We start from the raw sequence: 25462 nt of genomic DNA, 5'->3' as shown, positions 1-25462 counted from the left end.
ACACACACACACACATACACAGATGAAAATCCTTTACAACAACAACAACAATAGGTACTGTTGTGTAGGACTCCTTGCTGCATTTTCACTTTTCATGCCTGCCACTTGGCAATTGGGTTAAGTTCAATCAAATAGCCCATAGATTGTCAATGTCTTAAGCTGCATGGCTAGGAATGGGGGATGGGGGCAAAGGGAAAGGTTGTGCTCTGACTTGTTGCATGCAGCTTTCACTCGATTTGCATACGCCAGGCACTCGAAATTCATTTGAAAACTAGAAATTCGAGAATCTCTTTGCTAAACACAAAGACCTGCTGTGGCAGGCTGTCTCAGTTCCCCACTTGCGCAAGACCAAAAGCCGCTTAGCGACGTCTGCGCTGGTAATGGCCAATTAAGCAGCGTCATTCGCTCAGTCAGTCAGCCAGTCAATGCATCAGTCGCTGGGCGAGTTAAGCAGGAAACACATGACGGCGACTGAGCGCCCAGTGCGTGGGACCCCGAGCTCCACTTTCCCAAAAAAAAAAAAAAAAAAAAAAAACAGAAACAGAAACATATAAAAAAGAAGTCAAGTCATGCGCATTTCATTTGCCGTTTGGAGCTGGGGCGGAGTGGGAGGTTCTGCAGTAAAGCTTCAAAAATTCAAGCTGCAGGTGTGTGTGAGTGTATGTGTGGGTGTGTTTGTGTTTGTGGGCGTAGGTGTAGCTGTGCGCAGCCATGTGGCACATGCGTTATGTGGCAGCTGGAGCTGGAGGCAAATATCATTTACGCTAAATGCACACTGTAACCCATAATTAGATTTGTCTGCGCGCTGAAATCCTTCACGTGGTGTCCAGACAGGAGCGCATGCGTGCCACTTAAGGGCGTTGCATGTGACTGTGTGTGTGTGTAATTAGGGGTGGCAGCCACTCATTATGCTTTTAAGTACATTTAAGTAAACCTTAAGCCGCATGCTCTGATAAAGAGATACAGCTGCAGTTGCAGAGCTGCCTTAAACCAAGCTCACATTCCATTTGTGCGGCATGCCACAATTTGATGCTCGCATAAAAATTGCCAACTGATTGAAATCTGAGGCAATGTTGCCCACCAAAGATGCCGACTCTCAGATACGAATATTGAGCAGACATTGCCAGAGCTATGAATTTCACAGATGCACAGATACAGCCCGAAAAAAAAGTCAAACTGAATTTGAGTTGAAATCGTGTTGGCCCGGCTCTTTGCCTTGACTTGTCTGGCTGCCCGGTTGGCTGGTTGGTTGCTTGGCTGGCAGCACGAAATGCAATTACAATAGGGCAAATCGAAATAAGTAAGGAGGAATCGAGGGGCATTTGTAGGGAACTGTTAGACTGACGAGTCGAGAAATACATTTAGCTGGAAGTAGCTGCAGTTGCTGCAGACCTGGCCAAAAGCCACTCGGCTGGCTGTCTTCAGATTACAATGCGGCCAAGCGGAAGAGACGTAAATTATGTTATAAGCCGGGCGGATATAACGACCAGCGACAACATTCCTTGGCAGTCGGCTGGCTCAGCCTCTCGGCCCAGCTGTGAGCTACTTGTATCTGTCAGATACGCTTCGCCCGGATGCAACCTTTGGCTTGCCTAATGTTTGTTTACAGTTCACGTAGCTGTTGTTGTTGCTGCTGCTTGCTGCTTGCGCCCAATCTATAACGATGCATCAATTGGGTCAATTCGACTCTTTTGTTTGGCAGCAGCCGCACGTCAATGAGCCGTGAACTGACGCGCATTGCTCATGCGGATGCAGATGCGGATGCGGATGCGGAAGCTGACTGTATGCAATTCAATTGCTCACCCATTGATTTCGCACTGGGTCAGTCTGTTGCCTGTTTGGCGGTGCAACAGCTGCTGCCTCTGTGTGGCTCAATAGGGCTTCCTTCCCTGCCCTTCCAGCCAACCCGCCCAGCCCAGTCGGAGGGTTGCAAACCATTTGACAGGCACTCAAAATGTCATCAAATGGTTTGCTGATTGCGCTTTGCTCTCACAAATGTGTAATAAAAATGTCTAAAGCATAATTAAGTGCAATTGGGAATTGCCCAGGACGACTAGTAGATACTCTGTAATGCAAGAGAGATTTAGGCTGATCTAATTATATGGGAAAATTATTATAACTGGGGGAATTCAAGGTAATATATTAATAATGTATTATACTACATATACTATCTTTACTAGAATTATAACTAGACTCAACTAAATGTATATCATACTAAAATTTGTATCTTGTGAATTTTTCGGGCTCTTTTAAGCCGTGTGAAAATAACAACACAGAAACTCATTTCAATCAGAGCCTATGGTAGACTTTCAAGGGCTCTATACGCCAGTCTTATATAACAGCATTAGGGTTAGGGCTCTCCTATTTACCCACCCCAATGTACACACACACACACACACATGCGTGCACCAAACAAAAGTAAAGGGTATATCACGAGCTGAAAGCAAATCCCAACTTCAACTTTATGTTTAGGTTCCACTTCATAGACTGATGTAGAGATTTTTCAAGTGCTGTGCATTGTTGGAAGCATGAAAGTGTTTAGAGTTTTTTCTTTTTTTTTTACCATGTGTATGTGTATGTATGTATACAAATTTTTTCATATTTATGCGTGCGCGCTTCCGGTGCGCCGTGGCGCTTAAAACTGTCACAACCGGAAGTGCAACCTGGCAGTTTAGTTTGGGTCTTAATGCCGCTTTCCAATTGCGCACAATGGCAACATTAACGAACTGTTTAGCCCACTTTTGGGCCGCGTCGAGGGCGTGCCCGCACGTGTGCTGCATTAATTGAACGCTAGCTGCAACAATAGAATGCCGGGCGGAGTAAGCAGCCGTTGTTACGCCATCGCAACGCATGCAAAAGATCAGCGATCATAGGTTCCATTTTAATGAGCCAGAGCTGACCCAGTTCGTGGCAGGCGTCGCTGCTTCGATTTGCCCATATGTGCGTGCTGCTTACAATTTATTTATAATTTTTCGCAGACGCTGAACTGTTTCGCCTTGTTGCGGCTTGTTTTGCAATCCGGAGTTCAACAAACTTCCAGCAGATCCGCAGCACATGAAAACAAACCGAATTTCCCCAAGGGACACAGCTGTTGCTGCGCTTCAGCGACAATCTCAACGCCTTCCCCCCCCCCCCCCTGGTTGCCGGCCGGGTCGCATGCAGTTTGTTGCACAGCATACAACAAATAAATTCCAAGCGCTCAAAACATGTCAAGTCCAATGAAAGGGCCCGCCCCCTTTCGCCTCCCTTGAGCTCCTCCGCTGTGCAGCATTTGGAAAGTGTAAATGAATTTGTTCTTAATTATGATGATGAGCCGCTGCCTGCCACAGCTTGTTGCTTGTTGCCACTGCTTGTTGCCAGTTGTCCGTCGACTGGCAATTCGTTTGGACTTGCCCCAAAGTTTCGGTGTCATTGATTTACTGTCTGCCGTATGCGAGTGGGGCAAATGGGTTGCCGTCAGCTTCTCGTGGCGTTTCCAATCTCTGGACGCTCCATGTAGCATGATGCGTGTGCGCTTTTTATGTAGCGGCAACAGTTTCTTTTAAGCATACGAATACCCAGTAGCCAAAGGGCATGTGAGAACTGAAAACATCATATTAAAAGAGAGAGAGAGAAAAAAAACAAGGCTAAACATTTATGGAAACAATTCCCAAAAGAAAAAATACATATATGATAGCATAGATACACAGCAGCTAGAGCTGTATTCTAGGGTATTGTGTAGTCGCTAACTGCCTTCTGAGTAGACAAAAAAAAAAAAGAAGAAAGAGCATAAAATACGGCCTGATGAATTTGGTTTTCTTGTGTCGCCTTCTGGTGGTGGGAAAATGTTTTTCTTTTGATGCCCACAGATGCGCATAGGAAGAAGTGAATGTGAACTTATACAAGATAAATTAATGGATTTGTTAATGAAACAAATTACCAACTAATCTTAGGCGCTGCCTCTTAAAAGTTTGCTTCGCCCTTAACCATGTGCTAGGCTCAGCCAAAGTTAACTTCGGTTCTATGCCAACTTTAGATTTATGTGAACTCTTTAATGCATTGGCCACTCCGTTAATGTTTCCTTTTCTTCTTCTTTTATTGGCTTTATGTCAATGGTTAATTTATTGTTACTTTTATCAGTAACTTTTTATTGATTTTTGGTTCGGTTCGAACAGATTTATGAGTTCGAAAATTGATTTGGCATTGGAAATTCGGAGATGCCCAAGCGGAAAGAAGACATTAAAAACTCGCTTCATGTGGTCAGGCTCTCTGGCCAGACACAGCTTCTGCCTGAAGGTCCACCTTATCAGCGGGCGTGTCCAGTTACGCACAGCTGATCCTGGTAGCTCGTAAAACAGTTCGTAGCATTTTGCTGATATGACAAGTGCCATAAATGATTTTATGAACATCTGTTGCCTAATTTATGTTTCAATTTCAATTTAATAACCGAGCCGCCGGCCAAGCCATGTGCACATAAAACTGTCATAATATCGAATGAAAATGCAATGCGACAAATAATTAATTGTCTTCAGCAGCAAGCGGGGAGCTCTGCCAGAGGACTCCTCATCTCAGATACCCTATGGAGATAATAATGGCTGAGCGTAATGGATGCATTACAGCTAAATAATATCTATACGTTAATTATGTTTATGTAGGCATATTAGAGACTAGCTCGGAAACTATAAAGTCAATTATAGTCTAGATATATAGTGCGGCAACTTTTTACAGGGTATCTGCAAGTTGCTCCCAGTTGATGAGAACATTTGAACTTGTTGCTTGATTATTGGAGAAGTGAAATTAATTTGCTGGGACTGCCTTCATCATGCTGGTAGAACCCAAGGCACAATTGGGTCTCATTAATCAGCGCATCTTACAGGGTATCAATAAATCAAAATTAGTTTGATGTAGAGACAAGTCAAGGGTGTATTGCGATAAAGCTCTCGATGTAGTGCTCACTGATAGCTATTGTAAAATCGATTCATAAAACAGAATTGCAATTATTGACATTAGCCGCGTGACCTTTGATAAGCTCGATAAGAGTAACTACTGGCACTTGTATATATATGTGTATGTGTGTGTGTGAGGTTTTATTGGCACAGAGAACTAGCAACAGGTGATAAAACTAAATGCCCGTCTAATGAGCCAGCCTATTAGCCGCCTAGACGAGCTACTAACTGGTTTTGCTGCCTGTTTTATATATCGTAAACATTTTTGGGCTCGACCATAGAATTTTTTATGACCAAAACTTTCCCAAATCAGATTTAAAAGCGTGCCTAATGCAGTCATCAAGGCGCTTATCGTTTTCCATTTCGATTTCTATAATTTATGCCAGGCAATTCCAGTATTTTAAGACACATAATTGTAACATCTCGAATTCCCAGGGAAACAGTTTCAACAAGATCTCTCCTTCTCTGTGTTTGCCTTCCCTATGTTTTTTATCAGTTTTATTTATTTGTTTGTTTGTTCTGTTGCAAGCGGACAGTGAAATGTCAAATGTCTCGCCAAGTGCTGACAGAAATACAAAATTGAATTTATATATATATATATTGAAAAATATAGATAATTGTAAAAAAGAAAACAATGTTATTGTGTTTGAGTTATGAAATAGAAGATACTCTGTAATTTCAGCTGCTTTGAAATGGCTCTAATTACAATGAGAAACGTAGATTCCATCCAATTTGCCTTCACCTTTTACACCTTCTGCTATTACAATAGGCCAATTGAGCACCCTCTGCCATTTGTGTAACCCAAGCTAACCTACTTAGTTCCCATGGCTCAAATGTCTCGTAATTACTGAATATTGTTTGCCTAATTTTATTGTATTGCATATAAAAAATATTTATTTAAATACAAGATTTATGTACTATAATAATGCAGTTGTGCTGGCTAACATGCTACCCGAGCTGCTGCAGCTACAGGGTATGTGAGGAGACTACAACAAATACTTAAAATTCATGATTAAACCCGCAAGTTGAGAGACAAATATTTGTGCTTGACACAGCGCAAATGTTTACAATCCGATGTATTTACAATTTCATTATTTTCCATAGCTGTTTACAATTCCATTGGCTGTTTGTCAGATGCATTAACGAGTTGCTCTGTCCGACGCGTTTGTGGCATAATGTGACATAATTATGTTTGAGTTAGATGCAGAACAGCCAGAGAGAGTGACAGAGAGAGCGAGAGATGGAGCCTGGGTGTGGGGGTGGAGCGTTCGTCTGGCAATTGCAGCAACTTGAAAGCTCAAGGATCTGCACACTTCTCGGCATGGCAGACACATGGATTGCTCGGCAGTTGAGCTTGTTGAGATTAGCGCTAAATGCAGGCGCAGCTTTACCAACTGCTGCTGCTGCTGCTGCTGCGTCGTTGACAGACAGACACCTTCTGTAGCACCTCTTACCATATCCATTTGCATCTCTCAGACAGCGACTCGGTGAGGCTCTTGTGATTATCTGCGCCTCGTCTGCACTTAATGGCCAACGATAAGCGACATGGGATTGGATTGGAGGCCAGTGTCTGCTATGAAGTGTCTGGCAATCTTTGCTAAAATTACGCCAGCCAGCCAACCCCTCGGCGTTGCAGCTCTTAAAGCTCCAGCGCAGCGTCACATTCTTAACGAATTTGTATTATTTTCGTTTGGTGGATTTTCTAGTTTTCTTAAGGTTTTTTGCTCGCGGGAAAGTTGACATAGTTTGAACCCACATAGGCTCAGGCCAAAACCGTGAGCGAGCCGGCCTTTCACTTGGGTCGTGTTCAGAGAGGCACAGGAGCTGAGGGGGAGGACATTCGCTGTGGCAGCTACTGCACCTTGCCGCATGCAACTCGTGGCAAAGCTAATCGTCGCCTGTGCATCAGCTGTGGCTGCATTTAGCTGTTGTCTTGAATGCCATCAGTTAAAGGATGTTCTGCCCCTATCGCACCTCTGTTGGCCAACTTTCTACTACTGTATGGCGATTGGCATTAGTTGCATTTGATTGTCGCCTGGGCTTTAATTAACCGCAGTGGCAGCAGTTGCTGCCAGCTGTGGCAGCCACAGCACTTGCGGTTGCTCGTCGCTCGACTAACTCCAATTGCAATTGTCAACCGATAGGCTGCAGGCCATGCGATACGCTGCCAACAAATACAAACCACAAGTTCAAAAGTTCAACAAACAAAAGCAAAGCCATGCTGGCAGAAAAAAAATCGAAAAACAAAAGCAAAAACAGAAACTTTCTAAATTTGTACATCAACATAAATAACGAAAACATTTGCCACTGACAATTGCAATGTGGCCCAGGGGAGCCATCGAGTGGAGCCACAGCAAACAAAGCTACCTGCCTGCCCCCGTCGCTCTGTCCCGCAAGCTGGTCTAAAAATAAATTAGTGTCAAGAAATTTGGTGTTTTTCCTTCTATTTATATATACCCTGTAATTTATAGAATGGTGAAGACATAAAGCAAAAGAACTTTTGCAAAAGCTGTTTAGTTTATTTATAGATGCATAAGTCTGACATGAGAAACATATTCGGCTGGGTATCTCATAGTCGACTTAGTCAATATTTCTAGACTATAGTTGGTTTTGTTTGCACTTCAGCGATTGAATTTAATTACGGGTCTGCTTAGTGCCACATTGTTGAAGGCAAATTCATTTGTTTAAGCAATTAACTGCTTATCGAGAGGCAAACAAACTCCGGCCACTAATTTGTGTCTGCAGCTGACTCTGGTCATCTAATGAATTGGAAATGTGCACAAATCTTCATTGCAGCAGCAGGCGGCAAAAGGCAGTTGCATGCAAATATTTGTGCAGCTCGCAGAGAGAGAGAGAGAGAGAGAGAGAGAGGGAGATTGTCGTGTGGGCTGTGCTCCTTGGGCTGTAATTTGATCGCCTGCAGGGCTTCGCAGCGATGTCTTTTGCTTGGCTGCCGCTGCCTTTCGATACAGGAAACCATAAAAATCCTCCAGCATTAAGTGTGAAGCGGCGGCATATGAGAAATGAATGATGACTGCGTTGTGCTGTGCCTTGAGTTTCATTCATTCACAGCAATGTCTGTTCTCAGTTCGAGAGAGATAGCTGCGAAGGGCAAGGACATGCCTTAAGCAAACATACCCACACACACACACACATATATATATATATATATAGCTACACACATATTCACACATTCTCTTAAGGGCACGCTTGGTACTTGTTTATCCTTAGAGTCGCTTCCTTGCCTGGTTCCTGTTCCCGTGCCCTATGCTCCTGCTGCTGTTTTGTACCTGCCTGGGAATATATTTTCATTTTTTTGCTGCCTTTGTTTTTAGGGGAATTCTTGCCGCTCTTTGTTCTCATGTTTATTTTTTTACCCCCTACTTCCCTGGAGAGCATACCCACCCCTGTTTCTCATTGCTTCTCTCTCTCTCTCGCTGTCACCTCTGCTGTTTGTGATGTTTTGGCTAAGTGTTGCCAAATGTTTGCAGCATTTCCTTTTGTCTACTTTAAGGCGCTGTCGCAGGAAGGCTTCGCATACCCTTTGATCAATTATGCTTGAGGGCGTATTAGTTTGACTTTCAAAATATGAAGTGGGTAAGACAGTAAAGTATTTAAATGTTTAATAAATGTATTTTTAAATTATTAAATTATTCGTATTATATTTTATTTTTATTGTACACAATTTCTAGCAATTTATGCTGTTCGGCCTCCTTAAACATAGGGTATACTTTAGTCATCTAACATTTACTGCCCTCGGTTTACTTTTCTTATTTAACTTAACACGTGTCAAATAAGTTGGAAAAAACTGTCGTAAAAAAGAAGTGTATATATATGTATGTGTAATGTTATATAAAGTTTACAGAAAAACACAAAAACCTTTAGGTGCTGAGTACCGAGTGAATTTAATACCCATTCACAGTTGGCGAAGTTGCAGGAGTAGAGCAGGAGTTGCAGACTGGATGGCACTCGCTTGGGCGCTGTGCTGCGACCCTTACAGCCTGCGAGCCTCGGAGTGTCCTGCGTCCCTCTTGCAACTTAGCACTTGGCATTGTTGCCAGCTGTTGTAGTTGTTGTTGTTGGTGGTGGTGCTGTTTTTCCGCGTTGCAGCAGCAAGAAGTTAATGTAAAATGCATTACGCGGCTGCTTGAACCAGGCTGTGACCCAGCCGTAGGGCACGAAATGTGACACGGACGGCTCGCAGGCAGCAGGCAGGAGGCAGGAGGCAACATCATCTCGAGCTGGAGTGGAGTGGCAGCAGTTCGCATAAATCTAAATGCCTAATGACTAGCGTCTAATGCTAATTCGTTTTTCAATGGGCTCTGACGCGGTAATTGAATAGGGGCTTAGGCACAGAGTTGACAGGATTTCATTTGATCAGTTTAGCTTATTGTCTCAATTACGTCAAGCTAATGCCGCCGCACTCTCTTAGCCGCCGCTCTTAATTAGCATATTTGCCGCCTCATTCAAAACTTGGGGCGCAACAAATAAACTTGCGGCTGGCAGGAAACTGTTAAGACACAAGCATTACGGCTTATTGCGTTGCCAAGTCAATTAACGCTTAATGGCCTCACTGAGAAACTCGTGAATACAATTCATGTCGGGCAGCTAACTAAACTTGAATTGTGATTAATTTTGATTAAAACTAACTGGAGGGCAAGTCATAAACAAGATTACAATGGGAAACTTTTTGATGAGTGGCATTTTGGTGTGGGCTAAATAGAAATGGAGCACGAGCTGAGGAAGAAAAGTTGCTTCAAGCAACATATACATATGTATGTACATATTTGTATATAGTTTAAAGAATATAATATAATATGTAACATAAAGTGAAAAATAATTAATCACCTTTTATGTCTTATAGAGTATTGTGCAGTGTTGGGCTTATGATCGACAATCTTCACGACTGTTTCTTTTAGTTTTTGGGCCAACTTATCGCAGCTTACAACTTGTAGCTAGCCCCTAGTTAGCACTTCTTTAACACACTTGAACATTCTTCTATGACGAGCTTTCTATTCACAGCAGAACTGTTACAAAGAGAATATTTTAAGATATATACATATATTAAAGTAAATTTTCCATAATAAAACAATATACACATTTCCTTCAGAAGTGGTTTGATTTATAAATCTGATTCGAATATATATGAACTAAACTCTTATAATAATTCTGATTGATTTAAAGTTTAGAGATAAAATTTAGTGTAAATCTTCATTATTTCGATTCAGCTGCGCAGCCCTGGTCTTATAAGCAACAGAATTTCAAGCCTTTCCCCAGCTTTATTGAAATTTTCATAATAAACCCATCACATCACGCATCTATTAAATACCCAAGCCTCATCGGCTTTCGATTCCCATTCTCAGTTCGGAAGGGCTTCTCTTCTGTGCTTATATAAGAAAATAAGCTCGCGTCATGTTCCCAAGCTCTGGTAGCCTAAGGTAGGTAGTCAGCCGACTGTCCGTCCGTCCGTACGTCAGTCAGTCAGTCAGTCAGTCGCTATGCCTCTACATAGTTCAAGGCTGTGCCCCATAACCCGCACTCCGCCGATCTCTAAGAGATTCGTGTAATTTCTAAAGTCTTTCAACGCTCGGCCTGTAATATGACTCGTAGTCCATAGATACAGATACAGATACAGGGCTTGGGCTGCAGATACATTTTTACAGATTGTGCGTGGCTGCGGCCGGCACAGCGGGATAGATACATAGCTCGCCGTTCGCTCTCTGACAAGTCCCGAGCCGCTCTGGCCACATTTCTGAACAAGTCTTCCACGAATTGCTGAAACCCGTTTTGGGTCTCAGCATTTTTGTCGAGTGTACTTCAATTGAACTACTCAATGCTAACTCAATTGCTGTGAGGCCTAGGGCCAACAGCCGTCGTAGCTGTTGCTGCTGCTGCCCCTTACCGTTGCATACACACTTATAGTCAATTGAAGCAGATACACACTCATACAGACACCCACACACACGCACACACACACACACACACACACACACACACACACACACACACACTTATATGTAGATTTTTACATGCCTTGTCTTGTGGCTTTTTGTTATTCTGAGCGACTTCATAAACATTTGTGGAGCTCATGGCTGGCATCTAAGCCGGATATCGCGCCCATAATTCACACACAGCCTGCTTTCACTTCCTTTAACCCCCACCAGTCTGACTCGCTCTTCTGGTATTTTCAAGTTCAAATCAAACATTCGCCATAATCTTCAAGTGTCAGCTGCATCATTTTTTATATTTTTTCGTCTGCCTTTTTTTTATGAAAAAGGCAAATCCGAATACATATGCTTAAAATAAAGCAAATGCAAACACACACACACACAAAGGTGCAAAGTAAATGAGCTGTATGGAATGGAAAACAACGTGCCCCAAAAAAAGAAAATAAAAGGAAGCAAAAGCAGAGTCGGAAAATGTCACAGAGCATTGCAATGTCGCACCACCAAAGTGGTTGCTATTCGACGGGGGCGGAAAAACGTGAAAAACACTCGTGAGCATTTTTGGGCGTAATTCGTTTAAATTTAGACGCAGCAGCAGCAAAATCCAATAAAATTGTTAGCTGCATTTATTTTTAAACCCCGTAGCCAAACACTTCCGCAGAGGGTGCCACGAGTTTTAGGCTCGAGGATGTTGCCCCTTAATGATATCAGATGCGCTGATCACTACAGCTGTCTTGCTCTCTCTCTCTCACGAACTCTACAACTCCCCCCGCCCTCTGGCCCCTAGCTGCTGGAATGTTAAGTGAAGTTTATCCCGCGGGTACTCGCTGAAAAACGCATGTCACTTAAATTTATTGGCCGCAACTACAACAACAAAACAGTATGTCCGTCCCGTCTGCCTCTCTGGCTGGCTGTCTGTCTGTCTGTCTGTCTGTCTTTCAGACAGAGTCAGCCTCTGGCATTTGCAGTGTGAAATGCATTTTTCATTCAATTTCCCAACGCTGGATTTTATGTGTCTTCGTCCCCAGGGCTGTAAAATCGATTGATACGGACCGAACAGCAGACCCATGATTGAAATTGAACAGACCAGCGCATGCATAGCGTGGGTGTGCGTAGAGATTGGGAGGAGTCGGGCTGCAGCTCTCTATATAGAGACTCAAATGTTTAGCAGCAAATTTAACTGCTCGTCTCTTAATTAGTTTACATGGTCATAATATCGAGCTGACGAGACGATCTCAGCTGAGCGGAAGTCTTACGCCCGTAATCAACTTAAAGCCCGGCTCGGGCTTGATTAATTAGAGCAAAAGAATATATCGGCTAATTGCTGTCACGACTGGCGACAGAGGTCAATTAATTTAAATAAAAAGCCAAATTGTCAGGTCATGCAAAGAAACAGAAACAATAAAGCCTCACGAAGATCTTAATTAATTGTGTGGGAGGTCTGCATTGCCAATTGCCTAATAAATAGTTTCAATTGCCGAGGGCAGAGCCAACAGACCCCACTGGAAGGCAGAGAAAGAGAGACGGTAGTTATTTGTCTTTGCTACGTTTACCTTGAAGTTATCTAAAGAGCTAGAGCAAACAAAGATGCTGGGACAGCCTGTCAATGATTATGAAATTAGTTCAGGCACTACAAAAAATTCTTGAAACTTTGCCTCTCGGTTTTATCTAACATCAAATAATATTAAAACATTCCCTGTTCAGTTTTTACTATGATTTTCTACGGAAATTTTCAATTCACATAACGGCAAAAGCTTAACTGTTGTAAAGTTTATTTATAACTGTAGCTTAACAATAAAAAACCATTAAAAAAAAAACGCTTTATTTCAAGCTCTGAGTTAATTAGAAAACGCCCTTTAGAAACACATTCCGTCATGGTTAATTTTCATGTAAATTATTTGAATGAAAGCTTCACAGCTTCAAAGTTTGTAAACTTTAACAAACAGTTTCGATTTTGATTTGAATAAATAACATTTTGAGCTGCTCTTGACAATTATTTGTCTTTCAATAAAAAAAAGGGGACGCCATGCTAATCTGGAATATCATGAATTTGGTCTTTTGGCAGCCGTGCGTTATCTGGCATCGTCATAAGTAGTTCAAAAACTTCTAAAGGGGCACTCGCGCTGAGGTCACATGATTAGCCCAGAGGGTCGATGGCTAAACCCTTGCCAGCTGCAGGCCTGGCAAGCCCCAAATATCTCATATTGTGAGTTATCGTGTGCCGCAGTCGCATCGACGTTTTATGGGTTTTATGGTACGGCGAAAATCACGTGACGTGCCCATTTTCGGGCGATGCGAAGAGTGAGTGCGTGGGTGCGCCCACAGGGCATTGATATGAGCCGAATGATGCGAGCTATTCGCATAAATCAGTTTTAATAGCCCAGCTGCAGGAGTCAATCGGCAAGTTGTGTCAGTTGTGGTGGCTGCTGATCGACTTGCCGGGGGCTCAGCCTGGTTTTAGCAACGCTTTTAATGAGATTTGAAACGAGACTGAAAAAGCAATTTTCTCACTTTGTTGTTGTTTTTAACGTTGTCAACATTTTTTTTTTCCTCGCTTGAGTGTTGCTAGCAACATTTTTGGCGTTTTACGAGCAACATTTGCCCCCTGATTACTGTTACTCACACTAAATGTCTCTCTCTCTCTCTCACTCTCGCTCCTCACGCCACGCCTTTTGGCTTTTCACGCTCCGCTGCTGCTGCGGCTGCTGCTGCTGCTGCTGTTACATTGCATAAATTTGTCGAGCTTTTGTTGTTGCTGCTATTTTGCGTTGTTTGTCGTTGTTGCTGCTGGCTGGCGGCTTTACAATTTATGCCCCCAAAACGTCGCCTGACTTTTGTTGGCATGCGAAAATTTGCTAAAATAGCAGCCAGAAGCAGAGGTAGAAGCAGAGGCAGAGGCAGCAACAGCCAGCGCCCAGCAGCCAGCAGTCAGTGTTGCCGCATAAAAACTTTCTGCTGGGCCGTTGCCGTTGCCCATAAAGCACATGTGAATACACTTTGCGTTCTCCCATGCTCATACATATGTATATAATGTAACGGTTTCCGTGCCTATGTGTGTGTGTGTGTGTTTGTGTGTGCTATTTATGTATTAAGCTAAAGCTTTGTGCTACAAATTTAGCTTTAAGCTTAACTAGCTACAGCAGCAGCATGCAATGCCTGTTTGGCTCATAAATCATCTACTACTAAAGCTAAGCAGACAATGCGATAAGCGCAGCTTTTCAGGCTGCGCCAGGTTACGGCTCAGACTCATCATTCATAAGAAGTGCGCGGCTTGGCTTGTTGCATTTGCTGTTTTCCTCTTTCGATAAGCCAGCAACATTGATAAATTGATAGCAGCACAAAAACTGAAAAATTTCGGTTCTTTTTTCAATTTGATAAACGAGAAGAGAAGGTAACAAAGTTAGTTCACTCACATAGAACAGTTTATACATTGAACTAATTCTGAATAAATCCATTGTTGAACTACATTTCTAGCAGATGTAGTTAGTAGAACATTTGTATAAGCTCTAGTAAGTAGCTCAGCTTAAATGAGTTTAAGCTTTAGCAGATTTTAGCTGAAATTATGTGTAGTAAATATGTCAAATTATTTATATAAATAAAAATTTGTTTAACAGAAAAAGAAATAATTCAGAAGAGGACTTTACTGTGGGTCAAATGGTCACTTTGATTACTTAAAATATAAGCTAATTATCTAATAAGTATAATATTAATATATTGGCAAATATTCTCAGTAAAAATTCAAGGCCAGGGCTGCTACATCAGGTTGCTATAATATGCAATTGCTAGTAGGATTAGAGCATTATCAAAACTATAATATTAATCTCTTATATCTAAAAGCTCATTTACGTACATACATACATACATAAGAGAGCATCTCCTAGTCAGCAGTTGTTTTCTTTATTATAAATTCATTGCTGAACGACTTTCATTTATTATACCCTGAACCCATTGAAAATGGGAAATCAGGGTATAATGGTTTTGTTAAAAGTATGTAACAGGCAGAAGGAGGCGTGGCAGACCCCACAAAGCATATATATTCTTGATCAGGGCGACGAGCTGAGTTGATTTGGCCCTGTCCGTCTGTCTGTCCGTCCGTCCGTCCGTCCGTCCGTCCGTCCGTCCGTCCGTCCGTATGTATGAACGCGTCGATTTCAGAAGATATAAGAGCTAGAGACTTCAAATTTTTTTTAAAATGTCCGTAATTACAGCGCGCATATCAAGTTTATCATTAAAAATCGATAACTCATCCCGATCTTTTTTTTATCGATAAAAAACCTTATCGAAAACCAGTTATAAAATTATATCTTCTACACCCTTATTGCTAGAGTCTCCAAATTTTTAATGTATGCTTATATGCAATTTATACAATTTCGGTTTTTGTTAAAATTTATCCCCCACCCTTAAATTCACCCCCTCACCCTCACTTTTGTAAAAAGCGTATTTCAAATACTAGAGACTTGAGCTTTGGAATATACACACATATTCACCATATGATTACGCTCTAAAAGTTTCATTAAGATCGTATGTCTACAAAAGAAATTATTTAACAAATAAATTCTCATAATATTGCCCACACTGCAGCGCAGCCCAAGCGCAGTCGCTGCTTACTGCGCAGTTAGCAGAGCGCAGGCTTATGCGTGCGTGTGGATGCATGTGTATGTATGTGTGCATAAAATAAGTGCAGAATGATTAGAATATCAGCTTGGAGGGTTCAGGGTATCTCCTAGTCGAGCAGTCTCGACTGGAGCTTTCTTACTTGTTATACCCTGAACCCATTGAAAATGGGAAATCAGGGTATAATGGTTTTGTTGAAATGTATGTAACAGGCAGAAGGAGGCGTGGCAGACCCCACAAAGTATATATATTCTTGATCAGGGCGACGAGCTGAGTCGATTTGGCCCTGTCCGTCTGTCTGTCTGTCCGTCTGTCCGTCTGTCCGTATGTTTGAACGCGTCGATTTCCGAAGATATAAGAGCTAGAGACTTGAATTTTTTTTTAAAATGACCGTATATACAGCGCGGACGTCGAGTTTGCTTTTAAAATTCGATAAATCATCCCGTTATGTTTTTATCGAGTAAAAACATTCAAGTTCAAATCAGATGCCACTATAGCTAATTTTGAATGATTTTTCTTTTTTTAAATTTCTCAAATATTCAATATAATATGTAGATCATATGCTGAAAGTTTCATTAAATTCCGTTCAGTCAAAAATTAATAAAAAATAATCAAATATTTGGCCAATTAACAAACGCACGGGCAGCAGCTACAACAAAAACATTCGTTGAATCACATCAGCTGTTAGTTTTGTTTAGTTTTGGTAGATGGCGCAGCAACAGTGAATCTATTTGAGTTTTGCCAGCGCCACTAGCAGGTGTCAGGTGGCCTAGTGTGTTAGCTGCTTGACCCTCGATCGAGAGGTCGCGGTTCGAGTCCCGATCGATGCAACTGATGTTAAATTTTTTTAATTGTTTCAAAATATTTTTATATTTTCATAAATGAGTTTTCTATATAATTTATATTTTTAAATACACCGAAATTGAAATTTTAACCATACTTTATGTGCGTTTTTAATAGTTTGGTTATTCTAGCAGATTCTTAGAATCGCATCAGCAGTTAGTTTCGTTCAGTTTTGGTAGATGGCGCTGCAGCAGTGAATCTATTTGAGTTTTGCCAGCGCCACTAGCAGGAGTGAGGTGGCCTAGTGTGTTAGCTGCATGACGCTCGATCGAGAAGTCGCGGTTCGAATCCCGATCGGTGCAACTGATATTAACTTTTTTAATTGTTTCAAAATATTTTTATATTTTATTAAATGTGTTTGGTATTTTATTTATATTTTTAAATACATCGAAATTGAAATTTCAGCCTTATAAAATGGGCATTTTTATTTGTTGGGTTCAGGGTAGTAGCTAGTCGAGCACTCTCGACTAGAGTTTTCTTACTTGTTTTTCTTGTACTCTTTTTTTTGTTTTTTTGTATTATCGTAACGGATGCTGCAGGACTTTCATTTCCCTCTGTCTGTCCGCTGTCTGTTGAGCCCGCCGTATGGCTTCAGTGGCACTGAAATGTGACCCGTAATTGCTTTAAATACCATTATGACACTTATGCACAGCGAGTGGCAAGCCCGTGGTTCGTGGTCCATGGAATCCATGGAGAGCGAACGCTGGCAGCTCGCCAAGCACTGAGATCCAAGGGCCAAGGGCAGCTCGTGGTTGCAAGCTCGTTGCGCTTGTTGGCTTCAATTGTTTTCGCTTTAAATAATTAAATTAAAATGGGCAGTCGAACTGATTGGAGCAGTGAACTGATTGAGCAGTGGTTCCATCCTCCTCCTCCTCCTCCACCTCAACCTCCTTCCTCTACGGTTTCACTGCAATTAAGGCATTTTTGACCGCAGTGCTATGCTTGGGCTTAGCGGCTGCAGTGCATTGAACCCGCTTGGCTGCCAGGCGACCGCCTTGCCACCAATTATCGATGTACTTCTTCTATGCCTGCCCATAAATCTTTCCCAGCTAGCTTCAACATTATCGCCTGCCCGCCTCGCCGCTCCACGTGTTGCAGCTACGTGCCTTGTATGGAACTTGTTTTGCGCAAATTATGCGACAGAACGCGCTGCACTATGCCCAACAGATTCTATCTACCAGATACAGCTACATGACCATAAACATCAGCAGCAGCAGACGCAGCAGCAGCCGCAGCAGCAGTCGCTGCAGCAGTCGCAGCCACAGTCGCAGTCGCAATCGTAGCCTTGCACGTACTAAGCCACATTGCACCACTGGCTGCTGGAGCACCCCCGCTCGTTGCGTTGTAGGCGGTGTCAATTTATGGCCAGCGCTAGTTTCTAATCAGAATTTCAACGCCTGGCTTTGGCTTTGTTGGTTTCTGATTTGATTCGCTTTTGGCATCTTATGCGAATCTGTCAGTTATTTGCGGCTTTGCTGCCAATGTGCCACAGCCAAATGCACTTTAGCTAGCTATCATTTCATAGAGCAGACACGACTGTCTGTCTATCTGTCTGTCGTGCTGTCACTCCGTCCGTAGATATGTGTGGCTTATTGGTTTTGTCAGACACACGACACAAGCTGCGTTCGCATCATGTCTGGGTTTTGATTTGTGCTCTGCTATAAATTTCAACAGATTGACACGACAATTGACAATTGTCGCGTGACAACGGCGCCAACTCGAATTTGATATTTTGTGCTTGAAAACAGTTGGCTTTAGGTGCCTCCCTTAGCCTTTGAATAAAACTACAAACAGTAACTAATTGAGCTCTGACGTGATTAAGCTAGTTGAATAGTGCAATTATAATTGAGAAAAAAAAAAGTAAATTAACTAGCTATAAAACAGAGCTTTTTAATATATATTTATAGTTTTTTAAACACTATTAAATTGGATTATATACAAACGATAAAGCAGATATTAGTATAAATTTATAGATATATTTTTATGCCCTGTTTGAACGCGTCGATCTCAGAAGATATAAGAGCTAGAGACTTGAAATTTTTTTCCTAGGTCCGTGTATACCACACGCATATCGAGTTTTGCTTCAAATATCGATAAGTTGTCCCGTTATGTTGTTATTGATTAAAAACATTATCGAAAACCAGTAATAAATTTATATCTCCTATAACTTTAAAGCTAGAGTCACCAAATTTGTAATGTAGATTTATATGTACTTTATAGAATTTCGATTTTTGTCAAAATTTACCCCGCACAATTAATTCACCCCCTCACACTCACCTTTGTTACTTACTTGTTTTTACATACTCTTGAGTAGGCAACTCTATTATCGGCTCTAATTGCAAAAGTCATTCAATATCTTTATCAGACAGTGGGAAACTCTTTTTTGCTGTTCGCTTGTATTTAATTTTAATGGCTGGCTATAAATTTATTGTTTACTCAATTGCTTTGTGTATTGACGTTTATCATGCTTTGATTATTTACTTTGCCTGCGAATGCGCTATTCAATCTCCCAGCCAATTGTCTTTGTCTGGGAAATGGTCAGCGCTGGTCTGATACGATCTGTGTTCTGGCCCTGGCATGAGTAAGGCAACAACTGGCCATAACTGACAGAGGCTTTATGCGCTTGGCCCTGAACTGAAATGGCCGCGCCAATCGGGCGTACATAAGTTATGTGCATTATCCTCCAGACAGTCGGGGAGACGCCCGAAAAATAAAAAATCTCGCAAATTAAAATACAGAGGATGTAAATTGTCGTTTTTAAGGAAAAATCATTTTGCACAGTTAATTTGTTATTTCCGCAGCTGCTGACAGTTTCCGGCAGTGGCCAAAAGCACCTGAGCATGCTTAATTGAATTTCGGGCCCAAATGAGCCGCGGATTGGGGCATGCAAATTTTAGTTGCTGTTGCTGTCGCTGTTGCCTTTGCTGCTGCCGTTGCTGTTGCTGTTGCTGGTGCTGGTGCGTTTCGGCATGTGCTCACTGTCAAGTGCAACATGGCCAGGCAGGCGCTGCGTGCCAATGTCTGCGTACTTGAAATCACAAAAAAATGACTCAAAGTATCTGTAGCTCTGGCTGTGGCTGTCGACCCACAGTGCCCAGACTCATGCATCTTCCAGTGGGGCATTCAACGTCAAAATGTTGCCCGGCTGCCATAAAATTGCCTGAATTTAGCGCTAGCCAGGAGACGCCGCTCGCTCGACTGTTTGGCTACTGTTCCCAGTTGTTATGCCTGGCAGCGGTCCAGCTGCCGCGTCGAGTGGTGTCTCTGCCTCTGCCCCTGCCTCGGCCTCCGCCTCAGCCCCAGCCTTTGCTTTTGCCTTGTTAATCTACGAGTGGCAGTTGCTGTTCCTGGTACTTGGAGCAGCTACTCCTCGGGCTTTGTTGTTTTCATTACCGTCCACATGGGCGCCTATTAAATGCGAAATGTGCAGACAGCCAGAAAGAAAGAAAGACAAACGGTCGTCAGCCCAGATACCAGCCAAGCACTGCTACTCGCCCATCCCGCCCCTCCGGCGTACTCGCAGCATTTCGCATCTTGGAGCGTCTGTCATATGAATTAAATATGCAAGTGCCGTCCCGAGCTGCCATCAGCTGCTGCACTTGCAGTTGGGTGCCGGCCATGGAGCTGGGAAGTTCTGGACCGCTTGGGTGATTAAAGTTAATTACATTTTTCATGGCTCGCATCAGTTTTTCGTTTTTTCCCTTCCTTATATTTTTTTTATTTACCACGCTTTATGAGCTTCGCCTTCTTTTTTTATTATTATTTATATATGGGATGTCCTTGGTCTTTGCCGATTTTTCCACTCTATTAATTTGCCTGCTGATTTATGTGCGGGTGACGGGCAGCCGGCGGAGGTTTTCCCTCTTTGTTTTTGGAATTTGTTTACATGGAAATCAGAGCAAACAGTGTGCGGCATGTGGCATCATCGTCATGTAAACACTGAAGCAGCGCGTTAAATCGAATAGCGAATGCCGCAATCATTTCGCAATAGTCGGAGTCAAATAGGCAGCTGTGCTTACGATCTTTCAGAGAGAAATGGGCTGCTGGAATGTGGTGCACAGACTGTTTTGCTTAGATTGCATAAAAGGCTTGATTGATCACGCACACCATTGTGATGTACATGTATGGTTTATGTACTGACTCATGCTGGGAAATTATGGCACATACATAATCTATATGGAGTAGACGGCAGACTGCAAACAGCTAATGAATCATTTGATTGTATTACATTTGTTATTCCTACTACCATAATATGGCACTCTATGGCGGTATACAATTTCAAAGATATCGCTAGCTCAGAAATGAACTAATTTTTCCTGTGAATTAACTGTATATAGTAAAGCTGTTAGGCAAGCTTTATTAATAGGCAACTATTCCAACCACTGAGCACAAATGTCGCTTACAATTCCCAAATAGTTAAGGCGGTGGCCCAGCATGAAGTTAAGCCTATTTAAGTTACTAATAATAAGTGTATATTATTTATATCAGAATTTTACATATCAATTATTTATATTAACACCGTATTCTTCTGCTCTTTTCTCCCTCTCTCTTCCTCTAGCTGAAAGCGACCTGCTCACCTTTGCACAACGTAAGCAGCACTACGAGTCGGACAAGTCATTCCAGACGGAGCTCTTCTCCAACGAGACACGACCGCCGAGCGTACGCCAGCTGTACAAGGAGGCGGGCAAGGAGGTGGTGCTAATGTCCACAGCTACCACACCGCCACGCTCCGTGTCCTTTAATGCCGATGCACAGGCGAACGACGACGTTCTGGATGGCATTACGGAAGCGTCCGGCATCGAGGAGTCGCTGCTCTGCTCTGACTCGGACTTCGGCAATGCCAACCGCAGGCTGCGCACGCGCATCGATGCCGAGATTGAAATACGCTTGGTGAGTAGCCTCGACCAGAGGCAGCCAGTTTGGCCGTTAGTCGTGCGACTAACTGCTTTGTGGAGTAGCCGCAACAGTTCAAGTTGAGTTAGTACTTGCGCCATGCATAAATAATAATCTGCACTCCAGCGTAGCCAACGGCGGTGCCGGCCACAGCCCCCCACCCCGCTCCACGGCCAAAATCCGACCACGGCCCCATGTGTGTGGTCTTCGCGGTTGACGTTGTGGCCATTGCTTCCTGCTATTTGCCAGCTGTGCCAGCTCAAAAAGCTCGGGCCGAAACATCTTCCAACAATGTGCTCCATATAGACACAAGCAGACTCACACACACACACACACACATTCACTGTGTCTAGTTGCCACAGACTCGGCGAGAGGCCTCTGTCGTTGTCAAACGAGTTGAGCTAAAGCAGATACTAAGACCACACAACGGGCTCTTGGCTAACGAGCTGGTCGCCAAATCATTTCGAGTTCAGTGGAGTTGCTGAGTTGTTATACCCTGTGATGGCCCAGGCGTGTGGAGTAAAGAGTTTTAGCCCAGACCTTTATATGTTTTATTAGCAGTAACAGCATAATCAATTCAGTGGAATCTAACACATTATTCTCGAATATGTGTAAGATCATAGCAGCCGCATACCATTCTTCTTAGAGCATAGCCATTTTTATGACCCTTTAAAGATAGTTTCCTATGTGAAAGATTTCACTAACAATTTAAATCGTAAATTAAAAAATTCGTTAGGCAAGCAATTGAAGCGTAAACTATTGCAGGGTATAGTCTTGTCGTTAACTTTATGTAATACTTATATTTTTTTAATAGTTTAATTTAATATCCATTTGTAATTAGAAAACCTTATTTGATAACCAATTTCAACCCAAGTGCTGTTTACAGGGTATTGTCTAGTCTTTAGCCTGCATGTAACGCAGTTCTTACTTCGTTTTTAATTGCTATTGTGACGTCCCACGCTGAGCTTATGAAATTGCCAGTTGAAACCGACTTCAATCTAAACTGTTAAAGCCACTTGCACCGCCTCGCTGCGCGTATCTCGACTCGTATCTGCGAATCGCAGTTACTTAATTTGAGCTAACGCGCTTCAAAGTTGTCCCATTTGCCGTGGCTGGCAGCAAGTCCATCATTATCACCATCATCATCATCATCGTCGTCGCTGTCGTCATCATTTTCCTCATCCACATCAGCGTCAGCGTCAACGTTGTCTTTCCTTGTTTATCCATGCCATTAGATAAGCTGGCCAAGACAAACAGCCAGTGGCCAAAGGCTGACGACGACAAGGTGGCGAATGGGAATGGGCATCGGAGTATGGACGACGCCACGGCGACTTTCCTGTTCAGCAGCTTGGCAAAACTAGTTGAAACAACAAAAACAACAACAACAACAACGTGGCAGCCAGTTGTCAATAGTTGGCCCAAAATGTACGACTGGCTTTTAGCCCGGTCGCCTGAACGCGACATCTTTGTCGTCTGCTCCCTAATTGAATGACTTTTAATCCTTTTCGCATTGCGTTTGACGTTAGTGGCCGCCAGTTCCACTTGGCCGCATCTTCAGCTCCAGCTCCAGCTTTAGCTTGAACATCGTTTCCAGTTTTAGCTTTGACTTTAGCTCTAGTTAGCCAAGAGTCGTATTAGCGCATTGCGGTTTATTGCTTACGGCCGCAAAAAGATTGTTGTCGTTGTTGTTGTCGCTGTTGTTGTTGTTGTTTACTGTTTGCTATTTATTTGTGAGACGGCAGCAACAGCAGACACATTGAATTCGATTTTATTATATATGGCACGACATTTATGTGCAAATATTTTATCATTCATACTTGGCCATTCAATTGAGCCAAACAAAGAGCCGACGAACCGTAAACAACAACAACAACAAATTATTGGCAGCTAGACAGGACTCCTGCACAGTGCTTACAAAACTGAAAAAATTCATCTAGCAACATTTTCCATGGAGCTTACAATATTCTGAGCAGTGAGCTAGGCATCTGAATTTCGACCCAAAACCAATTACTTTGCACCACTGTGCGCTTCATAGATTCGCTGGTTCAACTCCGAACAAAGTTTTATTTGCTAATGAAAACGCAGCACAAGTGGAATTTTATGTAAATTTCTTGTGGGTGTTGGGGCCAACTTCGTCTTACATATCCATGGGCAAACTACAAACAGACCCCAGCCCACCCCCCTTGTTTCTGGTTGCTGCCCTTTCTCCAGTTGACTTTCAATTGTTACAATTGATTTTAATGGGGACCCCGAAAATCAATCGAAACGATTGCGCCTTTTGCTTAGTGAGATTGGATGCGCTCGGAAATAGAGCTCGGAATTATTTTTGGGGAATTTGTAGATTGTCTGATTGGGTTTAATTAAACTGATTGAATTTCGAAGAGTGGGCCAGAGGAGGGAGGATGAGGGCCCACATGGAGCACAAATCGAAATCAAGTCTAGAAAACGCGTGTATTTTTTTTTTTTTTTTTCTCTGGCAAATCGCGTGATTTGGTCAAATTTGCGCTGGCCAAAACAGACAAATGTTTGCGCAAACAGCAGAAGCACGAGCTGTGTCGGCCATTCATTCATTTTAGCATATGAATGTGGCTTCCTTTCAAGGATATGCGTGACGGGCCTGCCTCGGGACCAATTAAGGCCATAAAACATAAAACATATTTTTGCATGTCTTGTTTTGGCCAACGGCTAATTAAACGACGAATGCCTTTTGGTTAACCCACACTCTAACCTGTTCGACCCTTTCCGTTCTTCTGTTTTTGCAGCCCGCCGCCATCGAGGACTTGCGGAAATGGACATCCAGCGAGGCGCTGGGTGATGTCACCGTCACGCCCGATTGCATGCACCACGTGGACACCTCGATCTGCACATCGCTGGCCATTGGTGATAATGGCGTCCTAACGCCCGCACTCTCTCCGTCCGTACTGTCCGCCGATGCCGCCGATGCGCTCTACGCGCTCAACCTTAGCCAGGCGGCGGACAGCTCCCATCAGCAGCCACAGCTGCTGCTATCGAACGATATCAATAAAGATGTGCCTTTGAATCATCGACTGCCTTCACCCGAGGAACAAACCAAAATAATTGCCTTAAAGTAAGTACAGTGACTCATACTAAGCTCCAACTAACCCACTAGCTGACAGTTTGACAGACATTGTGCAGCAGCCAATCCCAGTGCATATTCTAATTATATTTAAAGCTTAATTTTATTGTCATTTTATGTAAATTTTTTTCAGCTTGTTTGCTGTTGTTTTTGCTATTGTTTAACCAGCCGGCATAGAAAAACAATCAGAACAGATAAAAGTGCCTTTTTTTTTGTTTTACTGTGTGCTGCATGGCGGAGCACAGATATCATGAATTTATTCCGTTGGCTTGTTTTTGTTTTTAAATGCATATATATATATATATATATAATATAATTGATAATTACAATGAAGGAAAGTGCAAAAAATGTATTTTAAATTAGCTGTTACAATAATTAAAAACATTCCTCAGCAAATATTTTGTTTGTGAAATTTATGAATGTTAGGGTATCTAAGAGTCATACATTTGAATATAATTTCTTGGTAATTACCCATATAATACCGTACAAGTTGTAACAGAGAAATATAGTAATTAAAGTAGCTCAGAAATGGTCTAAGGTCGAAGCTGACTATAGTAGAAAAAAGCTGTTTAATTCAGATATCAAGTTTAAAAAACAGTTTGCTGCATATAACAGTATACTATGTAATATACTATATATATCGAAGCTCAAAAGAATTTCTCAATAGATCTCTAGACTAAGGTCTTAAATGCCAAAGTTCTGCTAGTGTATTTGGTCTTCGTTATAGGCCATTCAATTTCCTCTTATAATATTTAGCTTTTTTTGTGTGTTAAGCTTTGGGGGGCAATGCGACGCAATGGGAAACCACGGCGTAAAAAAAAAACTAAATAAATTAATTCAATTGCGCATTACGTAAATTTACAATGTGGCCACACACACAATTATGCAAGTGTTGGCCGGGGGCCACGCCCACGAGTTGCCTTTCGGCGGCCATGGCTCATTTGTTTGAGGCGCAGCAAATAGACATTTGAACGCAGGGCAATGGGGAGCGTGGGGAGTGGGAGTGGGAATGAGGGAGGGAGTTGGGGAATTGGACGCAAACATTGTTAACGCTTCGTTGATTTAAAGCGCAAATGTTTGATTTGACAATCGTAAAGCATGAAAACAAAATGCACTTTAAAACTAAAAAAAAAAAAAAAAAAAAA

The 25462-nt window shown here is 42.5% G+C and overlaps 1 protein-coding gene across 4 annotated transcripts in view; it reads left to right on the top strand.

The window, feature by feature from the left end:
• gukh (NHS actin remodeling regulator GUK-holder) overlaps positions 1 to 25462 on the top strand; it is a 45043-nt gene that overhangs the window by 9198 nt on the left and 10383 nt on the right. For 3 of the 4 annotated variants that reach the window (XM_018015844.2, XM_018015850.2, XM_089476515.1), the window contains exons 2-3: positions 20886 to 21217; positions 23983 to 24308. In XM_018015844.2, coding sequence (XP_017871333.1) covers positions 20886 to 21217; positions 23983 to 24308 — 658 coding nt within the window. Of the gene's footprint in view, positions 1 to 18045; positions 18188 to 20885; positions 21218 to 23982; positions 24309 to 25462 lie in introns of those variants that run through there. The other variant, XM_089476516.1, reaches the window with a different exon arrangement.

Source organism: Drosophila arizonae, chromosome 2 (assembly GCF_054131065.1).
Source record: "Drosophila arizonae isolate 15081-1271.41 chromosome 2, UAZ_ARI_1.0, whole genome shotgun sequence".
NCBI classification, from domain to species: Eukaryota; Metazoa; Arthropoda; class Insecta; order Diptera; family Drosophilidae; genus Drosophila; species Drosophila arizonae.
The sequence above is the reverse complement of the archived record's forward strand: the minus strand, read 5'-3'. Positions and strand labels throughout refer to the sequence as shown.